This window comes from Drosophila sechellia, chromosome 3L (genome assembly GCF_004382195.2).
Source record: "Drosophila sechellia strain sech25 chromosome 3L, ASM438219v1, whole genome shotgun sequence".
NCBI lineage: Eukaryota > Metazoa > Arthropoda > Insecta > Diptera > Drosophilidae > Drosophila > Drosophila sechellia.
The window spans coordinates 16511191-16527754 of record NC_045951.1 but is presented as its reverse complement, the minus strand read 5'-3'; the positions used below and the strand labels follow the sequence as shown (position 1 = coordinate 16527754).

Sequence of the window (16564 nt, the reverse complement as noted above, 5' to 3'; positions counted from 1 at the left end):
TTAGCATGCTCGGAGTTTAGTTGTTTCTGAGACTTGAACAAGATGTTGGTGCTTTGGATTGCTTCGCTGATAGTTTCCTGTGCTCAAGGAGCGCAAGTGTATATGCAGTTCAATGGACAAGGATACTCCTACAACACGGATGGCGATAGATTGGATAGGAGTGTCGTTACTCCTACTTTTGGGGCATCTTCTCTGGATTCCTTTGCTCCGCTGAACTTTGTGCATCAGGCTCTGAGAACAAGGCAAAATCCGCTTGCCAGAATTTCCTACAACACACAGAATAATCTAGCAGTGGCAACATCCTCGCTAAGTAGGGGCTACCAAATTGCAGCGACCAACCACCTGAAGCCCCTGCAAAGCCATCAAAACTTTGATTTCAGCACCGACCAGATGTCGCATGCCCAGCACACCGATGAGGCGGGAAATGTTTTGGGCAAGTACTCCTACTACGATGAGGCTGGCTACCATGAGCTGAGCTACAAGGCGGGCGCCGGCATCGGATTCGTGGTCATGGGTGGCAATTTGGCCAAGGCCACCGCCGCTGAACCGCACTCGGAAATCGAAATCGGAAACGGAATCCAAACAAATGCCTTGACAAGCCTGCAAGAGTTGCATAAATATCGTGGCTACACGTAAATAAAATATATTAGCCAAAACTATTACTCGTTCTACTTGGGTGTTTTTCGTTATTTACTGGAAGTCTTTGCAGATCTGACAGTGTCACCTGTCGTGTTTGACACCTACGTGATCGGGGATCTGAACTGCAGACATATGTCAAAGAATGAATGACTGGTAAAACAGAGTTCATTTAAAGAAAAGATTGCTGCTTTACTTGGAGCAATAATCAAATATTCTAGGAAGCTTTGGATTTCATACCTTCTACGCAACACAAAAATATCTCTCGATGGAACACATTATATAAACATTTATAAATAAGTAATTCTAAATTCTTGTTATCTTGGAAATCTTGGAAATATTATATTAGGCTAAATAGGAAGATAGGAAGAAAAATTATTCTTCATTTTAAAAAATAACATAATCTGGTTTACTTAGAAGCGGTCATCGCATTAATTACCGATTTTCTTGCCTGGTCATAACATTCAACTTTTTACAACAAAAATGTTTGCATAAAGTAGATAAGGGTAAACATTGTCAGTTTCTGATCGTAAATGATTGTAAGAGCTTTAATTGCTTGTGGCGCGTGCTTTGGCACGAAACAACTGCGGCGATTTATGCATGTTATAAACCCTAATTGATTTTCCGATCATAAAAATGGTTATTCGGTCGCACAAAGTCATTTTACAAATGGACAGTGCATCCCAAAGCCAAATTGAGTCAGCTCTGTGGCTTATTTATTTTTGTTTCGGCAATTTTATGTCGGAAAGGGACCAAAATAATACAGCATTTGAAATGTTCGACGCGTGCGCGCACTTGCCAAATAATTTGAATCGAACGGAAAGCCTTGGCGTCCACGGCGTGGCCTAAATAAAATATATTTCTGGCCGCGCGAAGCCAAGAAAAGCCCATAAGCAATAATAATATGCATATTTGCCAAAACAAAAAGTTATTACATGGGCCAGTTTTGACCGAAAGTTTCACTGCCACAATTAAGTTTTAATGTCAAGAGATCTAAGCGAGTGATTTCCCTGAAACAAGTTCCTACGCACTCGAAAACTTTCTTCGCCGAATGCACTAAAAGAACGTACAGAAGAGCACTAAAAAGCTTGCCATAGCTTGACATAGATTCTATTTGGCCGGGCCTAGGGTTTGTGTGGCTGAAATGGCCACGTTCTCAGCGTAGAAATCAATGGCTCACCTGGGAAGTAGCCGAGGTGCATAATTGGGTTAGCGTAGCAGCAGAACGGCCTGCATTGAAACCACAAATTACTGGGGCTCCGGCTCTCCCAGGTGCCAGTTAGCTGTTTCTGTTTATTTTCCCCCTCATAAACAACGGTTTGGGCTGGGATTCTCCTCCTCGCCGAAGGTCAGACTTAATTGGCCCGGGCCTAGGCAACGACATCCCACTAGCAGTCCCGTTTCGCCTGCATTTATAAATAGGCCTCAAGGTCTCTGGGTCTTGGGTCTTGGGTCTTGGGTCTTCGGTCTTCGGGCTTCGGTCTTCAACTTCTCGACTCGCTCTTCGGCTGCTTGGATTTCAGCTGGGGTTCGATTTATCGCCTTTTGATTGCTGCATTCCAATTGTGGATCAAGTGGTGCGTGTGGCGCATTCGGGGCTTACAACGTGTTGCTGCTAATTTCGTATGCTCCCTTCGGCTCTGCGCACTCGAAACCATAAATCTTGTGGCAATTTTATTGATGCCTGCGTGTGCCACAAAGGTCGACCCCCCGTTCGATGCTGGTTAATCAAGGAATTTGCATTATTGCTGCCTGAACAGCGGAGTCAGTAGCTGGCTGCTTGGGGCATAAAAGCCAATAAAAGAATATATTGCAGTTGGATCACAGCAAAGTTAATCACAAAATTAATGGTTCTGGGCTAATAAAGACTTTGGTCTGCAATGAAAACAAATGACTTAAGGCACGAACCTGAAATCAATTTCTCTGATTTCAGACATTTGTTATTTATGATTATCGATCAAAAACGGCCCGAAGCTAAGTCTTTATCCTGACATCTGTTGATACCCGAGAAGTGTGTGAAGACTTCACGCCGATGTGCTTGTCAAATCAGAAAAAGAACACGATTCTTGGACTCTTGAGTCACTATGTGCGAAACTTTCTAACGAGTTCCAGGCAAACATTTTAATTGAATTGCCCGGCAACCAATCGATTCATTCATCACGGTAAGTCTCTTACCATTTTGGCTTATGTCATGTTCTGGGCCCGTTTCGAGCTGATTACCTCTCCACTTCCCACACGCATTTCGCTTCTATTCTCGTGGCTCACTCCACTTGTAATGGCCAGTCACTTCGCTCCTGTCCAGTCACACTCAATCAAGCCAATAAACGGCCAATTAATCAAAGTCAGCGCTGTGATTCTGGGTTCTAGCTAGGTGCGAGTTTGCGAAACAGTAGTCTGAAGAAGCGCCTGTCAGCACATTTAATCAAATGCTTGAGAAATATCCGACAATATGTTAGGCAAGCTATTTGCCCAACCCTAGGGATCGGGGAAGATTTGGATCTGCGAAATCCTAGAGTTGTAAGCCTGCATATCAATTGGTGTTGTGTACCCTGGAGCTGGTAACCAAATCCCACAGATCCACGCCCCCAGATAAAAGCCAGGCCAAGGCGCTCGACTACGTGCCCGAATAGCGGACTTCTCTTCGGCTCTCTCTTCTGCATAAAACCCTCTCTTACACCTGATCGGGCCTTGTTTTCTTGGCCATTTCTTTCGCTTCGTCGTTTGCATCGCTAATGAAAATGTTATAAACTGACGCGCTGGGCCCGGCCAGCACTCAGTTCATCTTCAGACGTCGCCTGGCTCGCTGGCTCTTGGTTCTTGGTAGGAGTTCCATTTCCAGACCCTATTTATTGTGCGTGACAAAAAAAAAAGAAAGAAAAACAACGGAACCTGAAACAATCGTAAATTGAAAGCTCAGTAGGATTGGTTTTTTAGTGCTTTTAGTGTGTGTGATTTTGCCGCGTGATAACCCAGAGTGCCACTCATTCCCGTTCTCGTTTGCAGTTCAAGGATATATTGTCAAGGCGAGGATTGGTCAACGCCACGAACACCAAGAATTTATTGAAAAATCTGAAACTATTCACCAGAACATCGCGTTAAAATGCGCTTCCTTGTTGTAAGTCAAATCGCATAAAAAAGTAAATTAAATACCAAGACTTTACTTCACATTTTGGGAATACAAAACGAAACTAGTTTATACCTGACCGCAATTAATCATTTATTGCTCTGTGCTGCCGCTGAACTCATTAACTCGTCAACTGGCCCAAGTTCGTGCCTTAAGTCGTTTGTTTCTTTCACTTCTGAATCGACACTAACTTTCACTAAGCAACATTTTTGATTCTTGGCTTGGTTCTTGTCTTTTTTGGTTGCCTTAATTAGCCTTAATTATGCTCTGTGCCATATGCAAATATTAATAAGAGTGGCTAAAATCTTTTTGGGCATTATAATAATCACAAATCAGTTTGGACGCAAAGAACTATATTGGGGAATCTTTTTTTTATATGAATGCAAAAGGTTAAGACCTCTTTGTGCCAGTTATTGTTCACTTAAAAAAAAAATTTTAAAAGAGTTTATTCTTTCTGAAAAGTGAAACCCTTTTGTCCATCCCATTTGAACGTGACAATATTCTAGCCCCACCCCAATTTAAAAAGTGAGAATTAATCATTCATACCTAGGAAGTATTGTTCCTTGCATTATTCATATTCCCATTAAGAAAAGCATGCCCTTAAAAGTCAAAACTCTACAGCGACTCCCATAAGCAACAATGCCATTCAATTGTAACCATAACCAATACAAGCACTTGGGTTAAAAAGCCCAAAAAATAATTATGACTCAAAGAACATAAAATTAATATGCCGCAAACGTATAAAAATCATGCGTGGGCTAACAAATGGTAATATAAGTCTTCTTTCCTCCTTCCAACTGCCAAACAATCGGCCACATTTGTGTGGGGTTCTTAACTATAAGTGCATTGGTTTGTTTTCGAGTTTGTGATCGTTTCGATAGTGGTTCATAAATTAATCAATTTATGAGTATAGACAGTTAGCCACACGTCCCAAGTCCATCAATCCCTGCCCAATTAGCTCCATTGGAATGGCTCGGGAATATCATTTAAGACCAAAAGACACCTGATCGGATGTTAAGATCAGGAGACAGACCCATTTATATCTTGTTTGAGAACATAAAATGCTGCGCTTAAACTTTGCATTCGAGCCATTAACCCAGTTTATTTTTGGACAAGACACACCCGATACGGGGTCGAATCGGAATCGGCATCGTTATGGGAGGGCAATATAATAAATAAGGCGATACTCACTAAAGAAAGCAGACAGAAATACATCTTACTGCTTGGGGATGCAAGAGTTCTTGCAAATCAATGGCAACCAGGTTCGACAGCCTCTGTGCCAGAATCTCTTCTCTCGAGTTACGTTTCGGCCCCGAAATCGTAACAGCCGCCTAGAGGTTCAGGTCAATGACACAACACGAGCCTCGACTTCGAATCCAGCTTTGGCTTTGGTTTTGGGTCTCAGTTCCTCTCGGCTTTGTGACATTTCGGCGGTGATAGATAGGCGTGCGGGCTGGTCGTTTCCACCGGCTAACGGTTGCGTCAATATTGACTTTGCCAAAGATGTGGAGAGCCGGCGAGAGTGAGTCAAATATTTGCCGATCGTGAGGTTCTTGACAATCGTGTTCGAGGGAAAATCCGTCAAGTACTTAAGCCGTTCCTTACCACCTGGCTCTCACTTTTCGGCTTAGCTTACAGCAGCGTAAGAAATTATGCAAATGCGCTGGAGGAGCAGGGAGACAGACTTTCGCGAGGGACTTGACCGCATTCCATACGTGTGAATTTTGTGTCCATTACGACATCAGAATACAGACACCCTATCTAACCGGAATAAATTATAGATATCATTCAACTATTGTCACACATTTGTCTTTCAGCTCTCAACACTGCTTCTGGCCTCTTTGGCACTTGGCCAGGCTCAACAGCCCGGTGGACTGGCCGTCGAGTAAGTAGACTAGTAGCTAGTAACCCAGCCCTAAGACCCCAAATAACCATGAAATGCCTTGCCTGCCGAATGTGACTGTGTCAACGCTAATGCTCATTCCAAGTAGAAGTTGATGCGCTTGCCTAGAACTATGTGACTAAACCGAAAAAAGCCCAGACTTGTGACTAACCCCGATACTCATTCCCCTCCACCCAACAACACATTACCCTGCATTAGCAACTAGAAGCTAACTCCACCAACAGATAGAGACCACCAAACAAACCCCACCTTTCGTTTGCAGAATTCAGAAGCAGCGGCTGGTCAAATTTCCCGAAGACTTTGAGCCCAATGCGGCCACTCCGTCTTCGGAAAAGGCGGACGAGGCCAAGCGCATCCTCGAGCAGATAGCCAAGGTTAACGAGGCCTTTGGCTACGTGAAGAAGCAGCCGGAGCAGCCCAAGCTGCCACCGATCCTTGATTCCAGTCAATACCTGTTCCCCAAGCCAGCCCATCAGCCATTCCACGCCCATCAGCACCACTTCGCGGGCAGTAATGGTCAGACCTTGTTAGAACCATCAATTAGGGCGGTGAAACTCACAAGGAATGTGGCGGGCAGCTACAATGTGCCGCCCAGGTTGCGCCAGGCAATTGAGAGCTCCTCCAAGGAGGAGAAGAAAGCCCAACTATACTTCCGACCCAACCAGGTGGAGGTACCGAAGCCGACTTCCCAACAAGAAGCTCAGCAGCTGCCCGCCCACTTTGTGGTGCCCGTGCACCTGTACAAACTTAACAAGGAGGAGTATCTCAAGGAGCATGCCTCGCAGGAATACAAGATAAAGGGATACAAAATCATTGGCGATGTGGACAGCTTCTATAGCAAGGCGAAGGCTGGAAGAAAACAGGGCAAGACGACGCCCAAGTATCACCTGTTCTTCTTGCCCCGAGAACTGGCTCTGAATGAAGATGGCACCCCAAAGAGGGGTAATTCCACCACCACCACGACCACCACAAAGGCTCCTGCGCCTGTGAACTTCAAGGAATATCGTTTGGACTCCCGCGAGAAGCCCGTGCATAAGCCACAGAAGATTCAGCCCAGTTCGGCACCGGAACTAAATTCTTTCAACAGAAAGAAGGTTAGTTCCACAGCGAAACCCGTTCGCTTGAGTGGAAAGGATGCTGAACAGCAAATCTACCAGGGATCCTCCTCCCTTAATATCAAGGCTACTTCCGCGCCTGTCGTGTTGAGTTCTACTTTACCACCATCTGGTGGCTTACTGCCCAATCGGAATCGCTTAAGTCCTTTCCGCATGCCCGGAATGAATATTGCTGAAATGCAGAATCAGACCTCGGCAGCCATCAAGAATGCCTTCCAAAACATTTTCAAGCTCCCCTTCCGACCTCCAATGGCGGCCACAACTGGAGAAGGTCCTGTGATTGTGGGCAACGTTCCTGTGAAAAAACACTCAATCGATTCAACGGATTATAAATGGGAGGATGAAAGCGAGGGCGCCGGCGATGGGATGACAGATGATGTGGATACCATTGAGAACACCGCCGCGGAACTGGACAACAGTGCCTCCTCAGAGAAGCACCTGTTTGCCCACAAGGCCCACCACCTCATGCACACCGTGGGCCAGGTGGCCGCCGCTCAGCAAAGCACCCAAAAGCAGGCATTGCGCGAAGGAGGAATCATCATTCAGCGGCTGAAAGTGCGCCGGGGCGGCATCGCTATCGCGGGACCCGGAGGCGTGGCCACAGCGGGCAGCGGAGGAACGGCGATTGTGGGTCCCGGTGGCTATGCTCTCACCCATCCACGGAGTCTCACCATCGCCGGTCCCGGTGCCAAGGTGATCTCCATTCCGGCAGATGTGGACTTGAAAGATGCCCTGGCACGCACCGATCTGGAGACGAGAAGTTTTCCGCGAGAGGGAAAGATAGTGGCCACAGGACCAACGGTCTACTATGCTCCACCCACGGGAACAACAACCATGGAGGCGGATCAGGGGGCGGGGCTGGAGACGGGCCAGATCGAGTCTTAATCCAGTTCGAGGCTTAAACTTAATAGCTATTACTTAGCACGTTTAGTTAGGATCCATAGTTGGTATTGTCTAGTGTTCTAATAAATATTTGTATTTCGTAATTGTTTGGGCTTTTGCTTCCATCTTGTACATAGTAGTTTTAGATATCACACGTATTAATCCTCACCTATTCCGCATAATATTAACCCGACACAGTTTAACCCCTCGAATTATTGCTGTAAATATTATACGACTAACCGGCGGTTCTCTTCACCATTTTCCTCTATCCCACTATCCCTAAAACAAAAACTATCTTAACTCAAGTGCCTACTGGCGCACCACCAACATCGAGGCCTGGCCACCAGGAGCACCCGTCGCAGAGAAGTCCGGAAAACTCATTGCAGGATCTGCTCCGGCCCAGGACCTCACGCCCTATGGAGCCTATCAACCCGTGCTGCTCAGTGCCCCCTACTATGCCGCCTACAATCTGCCCCTGGCCTATGTGGTGCAACCCACCATCGCCAGTGCCGGTCAAGCCACCATAGCCGGTGCAACAACCACCACCACCACAACTGGCCGACCCGAAAGCTTAGCCGATGACAGCTCCAGCGAGCTGGACAAACCAGAAAAGCTACAAGCTCTGCCTGCAGAGAAGACTCAAACCTCTGGGGATCTGAAGAGCGATGTGGGTCTCCGCTCAGCGGTCAGCAAAATAAACCCCGAGTATGTGATCGAAGAGATTGTTCCGGTGCCGGGTAAGCTAGTGATCTCCACTTCTGGGTCACCCCGCTCTGCCAAGCAGCAGTTGAAGAAGGCGACTGCCCCGCAAAAATTGAGAAAGCAGGCGGGTGGAAGAGTTCCCTTGAAGGTTGAGGCCACCGGAAAGACCAGCACCAGTTCCGGCAACTTTCCGCAGATCCCCTTTGGAAACTATTTCCTGCCCTATAGACCGGAGCAGGCTCAGGCGATCCAGGGACGCAAGCAGGCTGCACTCATCCTGGAACCTCATTCCAAAGCGGTGGTTGGTAATGGTGGCACTGCCATATCCACGCCCATTTCCAAGGCGTATCTGAAGAAGGGCGTGCCCACCAACGTTTACTTCAATCCGGAATCTGTGGCCATAGCAGGTGCGGGTGGCAAGGCACATGCTACGGCGGATCTGGAATTGGATCTGTTCACGTAAAGGAGCAAGGACTTAACTTAAAGCTCACTTTCATCAACTGATTTCTTTGCATTATTTTGAAAGTCAATTGACACAGTACGCAAAACACCCAAAGAAAATGTTCCTAAGAAATCAGTTGCTGAAAATGGGCTCTATATTGTAGGTTATCCAACAGAATCTAATTGGTAGTTCCTCCTCCCAACTGACCTATGTTCCTATGTTAAGAACAAAGGCCTTTCTAATGTGTCATTTCTTAGATTGTAAATAAAGTAAACCGTAAACTGTATAGCTTTCGCCTTGGGTCATATAGTAGTCCGCTAATCCCATGTAGATACATCGACGCTTCTCTAAATCCCCGCTTTCTCCAGGCAACTCCCAACACTCCCAAACACACCCAACACACACACTCTCTATAACCAAATTTAACCCCGAAAAGCAGACACAGATCGAGGTCGGCTCCGCTGGTCTTCGAGGAGCATCCTTACTACGGAGGATTGAGGGGTCAGCTTCTCCAGCTGCGTCCGCAGCGGGACGGCAGTGTGGGCAGCTTCATCTTGCAGCGCCAACAGCCGCAATTACGCGCTGTGCCCAGGGACTCCGATGACACCATCACCATTTCGGCGGCTAGCATCTCGGCGGTAGCCGATGCTAGTGGAGCTTCTAGCTCCAGCAGCTCGATCTCAGCCAGCGCCAGTGACTTCAATCGGATTCAGTCGGCCGCCGCTCGGTTGGTTGCCATTCAGGAGTTGGCCAAGCGCAAAGGTTCCTTCAGCGAGGAGGACAACAAGATCTATGCCAGTAGCCTACTGGAACTGGGCCAGGCTGCCCAGAGTTTGGCCCTGCTCCAGCAAACCGGACAGATTAAGGACTTCAGTGTCCTGCTGCAGCCCGAAATGTTTGGCAATCCTCAAAAGCAACCAGCCAACTTCGGGCTAGAGGCCACCAATAATCCAGCGGACCAAAAGATCGACGAACAGAAACTGGATGAGGTCACCGAGCAACAGTTCTCACCGGATGAGCAGTTCCTGCCGCCCAACAACGAGGATCCCTATGAGGATGTTAACGATAGTGTATCCGTAATGGCTCCTAAAAAAGATGCCGCCGTGGCTGAGGCAAAACCAGTTGGTAAGATATCTAAAGGAGAGTCTTCTCTTAATTTAGTTTTATTAACCCCTCTAATGCCCTTTTAGGTCTTTCGATTGCCGGTGAAGGTGGAGTGGCCTCCTCAAAGCCGAATGCTGTGGCTCTTTCCGGCCGAAATGGATTGGCCGTAGCATCGCCCAAGGCCACAGCCATTGCTGGGGTTTCGCCCGAGGAGGCAGCTGCCTTCAGCATTTCATTGCCCACTCGGAATCAACTGGTGATCAAGAGTCCCAATTTGGCATCGGAGAAGGCCAGCGAAGACTATGACTATAATGATGTACCTCTGACTGTTGCCCGCTTCCCTCTGACCCGGGAAACTCCTCAGCAATTGGTACCGGTTCGCATCTCTGGAGGGGATTCCCTGGTGGAAAGGTGGCGCACCGCCATCGCAGAGGATTATGCAGCCAGGCAGGCTCTGACCAAGATGGCCATGCCGCATCCCACACCCTTCATCCGCATGGCACCCAAACGGCGTCTACACTCGGAATAGAACTAATGCTATGGGATTGGATGAACCAGATTACAATTGGATTGAACTTGATCGCAATGAGATTCATAGTTTACTTTAAGCAACATATTGTGTGCCAGCTCCCAGATTGCCAATAAAATATGCCTATTTAAATGAATTATTAACTTCTCATATTAACCTAATAATTTGTTAATGCAAAATAAGATCTAGCTTAAACAAGCTTAAAAGTTCTAGAAATCAGAAAATAGTCCACGTAAGTTATTTGTTGAAAAGTCATTTCACTTTGTTACAAAATGTCAGACAAAAAAATGGCATGCAAGGGATCGTAAAGTTCGCATAATTGTTCGGTCTTTAAGAGGAACGTAATTACAACCGACTTGCGAGCCAAGGAACTGGAGTTTTCCATACCCTGTTATCGTGCGTTTGAATCACAGACCGCAAATAGCCATTCAAGATCACGTGAAGACTGCGACAGAGACGCATCTAATTGCTGCGGGAAGTGCATACAGTTTATAAGGAATATAAATTTATTTATGCGATTGCGCCCAGCGCATTGAAAATCTCAGGCGGACTGAATGCAACCATGTGCAAATCTTGATTAATCTTTTCCGCCAGGGCAGGCAACATGAAAATAAATTATCTAAGCGGGCAGCGGATGGAGGGGCGGTCGGCAGGAAGGAACACATTCAATTTGCACCTGAACCAGTTGGCTCCATCGACCATCTACCGTCTCCCATCCGAGTACCTTTGCCCGTCAATGCGACTTCAATGCGTTCGCCCATGCCATGCTTGACTTCTATTACGCGGCAGGTTTAACAAACTTGATAGGCCCAGAACTTGGCCGGGGATGTGGCCAAGACGGCATCTTCGTTGACCATCTGCCATCTGCAAGCGAACCTGAAACCAGAATGTATCTGGCCAGCCAACTTTGTTGGCTATTCGGGCTTCTTTTGGCCAGCGAACGACTTGGTTCCCCCTTCGGCTTTCCTGCGGGAAGCTGCGCATTTCCAGTTCCATCAGGTCTTCAGCTCTTTGTTCTTGGGATAGGTCAGGGTAAGGGGTCTGTGGTCGCACATTATAAAAGGCCATGGCTGAGCAGCACTGGCCACCAGTTTCCTTGAAGTGGTCGCCGTGTTAACACTGAAGACTGAGCCCGTTCATCGCACTGCCATTGTGTTCAGACTGACTAGTGATTATTTAGATTCTTCTTGAGCGGATTGCGGATCGTGTGGCCACCAGAGAACTCCATCAAACTACTTGCCTAGATTTGGGAAAGTCGTGAAAGGCCCCATCAACTACTGAAATGTAAGTCTGACCCTCAATTTGCGTTTATGCTCGGCTTATTTCAAAAAGTGTGCTTAATTCAATCTCGCTTTTCTCTGGTCTTAAATTCTTTTCATGGGGTCATTAAACAACTAAGTTATAGGCTAGGTCTAGCCATAAAATCGCGAAAAGAAAGTAAATATATCCGAAATTATGGGATAAAGCCACGAAGAAGAGTACAAAAAATCTAGTATTTATGAAGAATACAAGTTTTTTATGAGAAAGCTAAGGTTATTTTAAATTGATTGAAATTGGACGTGAAGAATATAAATAATTATTGATTTCAGCTTCGAAATTAGGGGGAAAAAGACATAGAAATTCAGAAACATAGAAACAGAAAATATATACAATTTCATAGAATGAAATAAGGACCAAGCTTTTATTTAAAAGCGATTGGCTTAATATTATCAAAGAAAAACTGGATCAACCCAATGCGAATTTTATTTGCTAACAAATCGAAAGAACAAAATTATTGCATAATCACATTTGAAGAACTTTATCAAAAGATCGAATTTAATATTAAAAAAACGACTTATAAAATATATTATTGTACAATAACATTTGAAGAACTTTATCAAAAGATCGAATTTAATATTAAAAAAAACGACTTATAAAATATATTATTGTACAATAACATTTGAAGAACTTTATCTAAAGATAGAATTTAATCACACAAGTCTTGAAAATAAGAAGTGATGTTCCCAGATCGCATAACATATTTTTTACCCACAAACAAAAGACTTAAGAACCGAACTTGGCAACTACCACACAAAGAGCACTTGTAAAGAGGTGGGGACGACGAACTTGACTATCAAGTACCGATTTAAGCCATAAAGCTGCTTGCAGTCATTAGCTAGTATCTACACTAGAAGTGCTAGGCAAAGAAGTTCCAATGGCCTGGCCAATCAATTGCAAACCGGTTGATAGTCCCTCGATCCATGCAAGTACGAGGAGCATCCTGTCCGACCAGGCAACGTTAAACGTTAACGTTAAATTTAGAATGGACTTTGGTGCGGTGGCAGGAGTGCGGCTATAAATAGACCATTGGCTAGACCCGTTTACTGCACTTGAGCTAAGAAGATAATAATATACAGTAGGGATTCATCTACCCAGAAATATTGAGTAAGCGCCACTATAGTTACACCTACTCACTTAATTCTGTGTACACTTCCAAAAAATTCAAAATCATACTTTTATATACGTATCTATTAAAGCTCATTTATGTCGAATTATATTCGCATTGTTTAAGTATACACAATTCTTCACGATCGATTTATCATCCTTTCCCCCTACAGAATGTTCCTCCTCGCGGCCTTTTGTCTGTCCCTGGCGGCAATGGGCGGTCAGGCCAGGCCTCTGGAGCCGACGGCCCAGCACATCGTGATTGTGACTCCGCAGGCGCAGGTTCACCTGGAACCCGCTCTCCGCTATGTCCACGGACTGTCGCCACTGGCCCGCGTGGCCACTCCGCACCACCATGAGGAGACGATTGTGTATGTGCCTGCTGGAACTGCTGCCCAGGTGGTGCCGGTCGTGGATGCCGTGGGATCTGGCCGTGCTGGCGGTGCTCCGGAGACCAAGCAGTGGGAGAACACGGGCGAGATTGCCAACCAGATCCAGCAGGTGTCCCAGCAGGGCGTCGAGATCGTGAGTGGTCAGTTGAGCGAGGCGGCAGCATCCGCAGCCTCCGCCGGAGCGGGCTTCTTCCCCTCGCTGTTCCCACCAAGCGGGTCCAAGAAGGAGGAGCAGCTGCAGGGCTTGAAGACCGAGAAAATTGAGCTGATCGAAACGCCAGCCAATACTCAGCCATTGATTGCCACCGAGGCCAGGCACTTCTACCGTCTGCCCCAGGTCTATCACACTCCGGTGGTTGATGTGGTGCATGGTCCCCTCTACACCTGGCCCATCTCCACCATCCGAGCACGCAGCATCCAGCAGGAACCCGAACCGGCGTTGGCATCTGCCGAAACTGCTCTAAAGCAGACTCTGAAGGCTGAACCACAGGCTGAGATCAAGTCGGAACCGCTGGCTGAGATCAAGCCGGAACCGCTGGCTGAGATCACGCCGGAACCACAGGCCTTGTTGAAGGAACAGCCCCTGCTGAAGGAACAGCCCCTGGTAAAGGAACAGCCCCTGTTGAAGGAGCAGCCCGTGCTAAAGGAACAACCCCTGTTGAAGGAACAGCCCGTGGTAAAGGAACAGTCCCTGTTGAAGGAACAGCCCCTGCTAAAGGAACAGGTATTTGAACAAGCTGCTCAGGATTTGAAGCCCACTTTTCCTGATGCTAAGGAGCAGAAAAACGGCCGTCAGCTGGAACAGAAAACTATAGGAATAGAGGAGATAATGAAGAAACCACGTGAGGTCTTTTATTAAGCAAACTTTATCGGTTTGACCATGTCATGTTTTTCACAGCCGCCGGAATTGAGCAGAAGGAGCTGATCAAGACCATTCAGACCGAGCTGATGAAGGAGCAGAAGAAGCTGATCAAGAGCATTCAGACCGATCTGATGAAGGCCACCCGGGCGGATCGACAGACCAAGATTCTTCCCGCCGAGGCCATCCAGACTGAGCAGCCGAAGCAGCAGGAGATCATCGCCGATGCCATTGTGCCGCAGGCTTAGAGCCTCGGCTGGAACCAGAACTAATCTTTGAATCTCATTCATCCCTTGGGCAGCTTTGGTTCTACGACTGATTCTCATAGCTGGCCCGGCGCAATGACGACCGGGTCAGGGGGTTCCCCTCATCCACCATCCATCCACCCACCAATCGTACATTTAATTACTAACATAGAACACACGCATCCGCAACATTTTCCATTTTCCAGACATTAATTAACAGCAGCGAAACGAGAAAGAGACATTCATTCATAATTATCATCACGAAAAGTTCGTATTCATCATCATCATTACATATTCATTAACCATAACATTGAAAACGTAAAACAGAACAATAAAAAAGTGAATGTAAAATGTAGAATGCAGGGAATGGAAATTTTAGGTTGGGTTGGGGCTATGTGGGAAAATTTTACGACTTTTTACGACCACAGAAAGGTTTTTAAAAAGGTTTTATGAAAAAAACTATTCGTATATCACCGAAAAACAAAACAATAATTAAAATATTTATTTAATTCTCTACCATGCAAGGCATTTATTTTAGCAATTGATTACGTAATGACAATGACCCCCAAAAATTCGCCGAAATTCGCATAGCTTTATGCGTAGACCAGAAAATCCCCAGTAACATACAAATATTGCAACTATTACACGGTTGGGTAAATAAAATCATACAGGGACCGATTCACAACCCTGCATACAAAGTAACGTCGAAACGTGCCCTGATATTTGCGAATGAGGGTGATATATTTTCAAAAAATATTTAAAGTACGGCACTTTTATCGTCTTACATAGCTAGGTGAATAAATATGTTATAAATAGCGTGATTTCTAGTCTGTATCATCACCCACTGTAATGTACGCGTCCTGGTCTCCGACTTCTATCAGTTCATCATTGTTCTCGGCTTTTATTGTGGTTACATCCGGAGAATCCTCCGCCGGCTGTGTAGTAAGTTCAATTCGCTGCAATCCACCGGGTTTGCTTGTATCCGTAAAGCGATAAACCGAAAAATACGTTTGAATGCGTTGGATGATATTCTCCAGTATGGGCGGAAACTTGTGTTCCACTCCATCTCCATAAATCCTTAGGCTCAATGGCGTTTCGCCACGGATTTCCGACATTTTCGAGGGATTCACTTTGAGAGCCTGAAGAACTCCTCTCAGCATCACCACGTCCTGTATGTTATTGCCGCTCTGATTGGGCGTCCTTCTGAGTATTAGTGATCCATTGGGCTTGAATTCCAGGTAACCGAACTTCTCCGTATCCATGGGAAGCGCTTGATTCTCTCCAACTCCGTTTTTGATCAGGGTCAGTGGTATAATGGCCGCCTGAATGGCTGTGGTGAAGATCAGACCCAATCCCAGCGTCAAATAGATCAACTGCATGTCGAATGATCGAAGTCTAGAGAAGATCCGCTCTGGCACTGGCCTGTGGGTGCACTAATTTTGGCTTCGCCTTGGCCAACGAACTTATTCCAACTGCTGCGCTTTTTCACCGCGTATTACCCGTTTTTTGTACGCATTTTGAGTGTAACTGAGCACTGTTTGTATTTGCCTTTGTTCGGTTTGGATAGGCGTTTGGCTTGGCTTTACTTCGCCTGGCACATGGCCAATAAGCCCAAACCCAACTTTGAGACGTGCCCTGAGCAGTGGCTGCGCTTTGGTTTTGAGTTGTTTCCGCTGTTTGAGTTACTTATTTGCATTTATTTGTCAATTTTCTGTTATATTATTCTTCAACTGGCCCCGAAAGCGATGTGTATTGCCAATCGCGCAAGTCGATATTATCATGCAGTGAAAGTGTTATATTCCCCGAAGATATATGAGAAGGGTTCAAATCACCCACAGTGAAAGAAATGTTTGTCTTGGGAGAGAAATATACATATGAAGTTGATCAAATATAAAATATATAAGCTTTTCATTTTGAAAGATACATAATAATGGTTCTAAAGAATGTTTTTCGCCATAAAAATAGCCAAAAAAAACTCTGTAGTTGATTGAACTCATAATTTTTGAGATTGCAGTGAGAAATGTAAAAAAAAAAGCTATATTTATTGTTAATTGAAAGCTAAGTCTTGTATTCACCTTTGTCGCTCAATCTGGCAACGTGAAAATTCAACAAGTGGTCACCCCAAAAATCGGTTATAAGTTTTTGAAATTTTTGGGGTGACAATACAGACCTTGATGTAATGCCTTTACACAGCTCCTGCATAAAAA

General features: G+C 45.9%; 4 protein-coding genes across 9 annotated transcripts; 3 read left to right on the top strand and 1 right to left on the bottom strand.

The window, feature by feature from the left end:
* The first annotated feature begins 26 nt into the window (after positions 1-26).
* On the top strand, positions 27-636 carry LOC6606035. Its single transcript, XM_002030810.2, has one exon. The coding sequence runs from the start codon at positions 43-45 to the stop codon at positions 634-636; it is 594 nt and encodes a 197-aa protein (XP_002030846.1). The 5' UTR covers positions 27-42.
* Positions 637-3410: 2774 nt separating this feature from the next.
* Positions 3411-10573, top strand: LOC6606034. Of its 6 annotated transcripts, none has more exons than XM_032718909.1 (5): positions 3411-3456; positions 3640-3751; positions 5578-5645; positions 9244-9929; positions 9995-10573. In XM_032718909.1, the coding sequence occupies exons 2-5, from the start codon at positions 3737-3739 to the stop codon at positions 10435-10437; spliced, it is 1212 nt and encodes a 403-aa protein (XP_032574800.1). In that variant the 5' UTR covers positions 3411-3456; positions 3640-3736; the 3' UTR covers positions 10438-10573. The 6 variants fall into 6 exon arrangements, with proteins under 6 accessions (XP_032574800.1, XP_032574799.1, XP_032574801.1 ...); XM_032718908.1 differs by having other exon boundaries at positions 9241-9929; XM_032718910.1 differs by lacking the exons at positions 9244-9929; positions 9995-10573 and adding an exon at positions 7967-9090.
* Positions 10574-11549: 976 nt separating this feature from the next.
* Positions 11550-14693, top strand: LOC6606032 (RNA polymerase II degradation factor 1). Its single transcript, XM_002030807.2, has 3 exons — positions 11550-11721; positions 13035-14095; positions 14152-14693. The coding sequence occupies exons 2-3, from the start codon at positions 13036-13038 to the stop codon at positions 14358-14360; spliced, it is 1269 nt and encodes a 422-aa protein (XP_002030843.1). The 5' UTR covers positions 11550-11721; position 13035; the 3' UTR covers positions 14361-14693.
* A 384-nt stretch (positions 14694-15077) lies between these two features.
* LOC6606031 lies at positions 15078-16493 on the bottom strand. The gene has a single exon (XM_002030806.2). It carries the CDS (start codon positions 15734-15736, stop codon positions 15182-15184), a length of 555 nt encoding a protein of 184 aa, XP_002030842.1. The 5' UTR covers positions 15737-16493; the 3' UTR covers positions 15078-15181.
* Between the last annotated feature and the right edge of the window lie 71 nt (positions 16494-16564).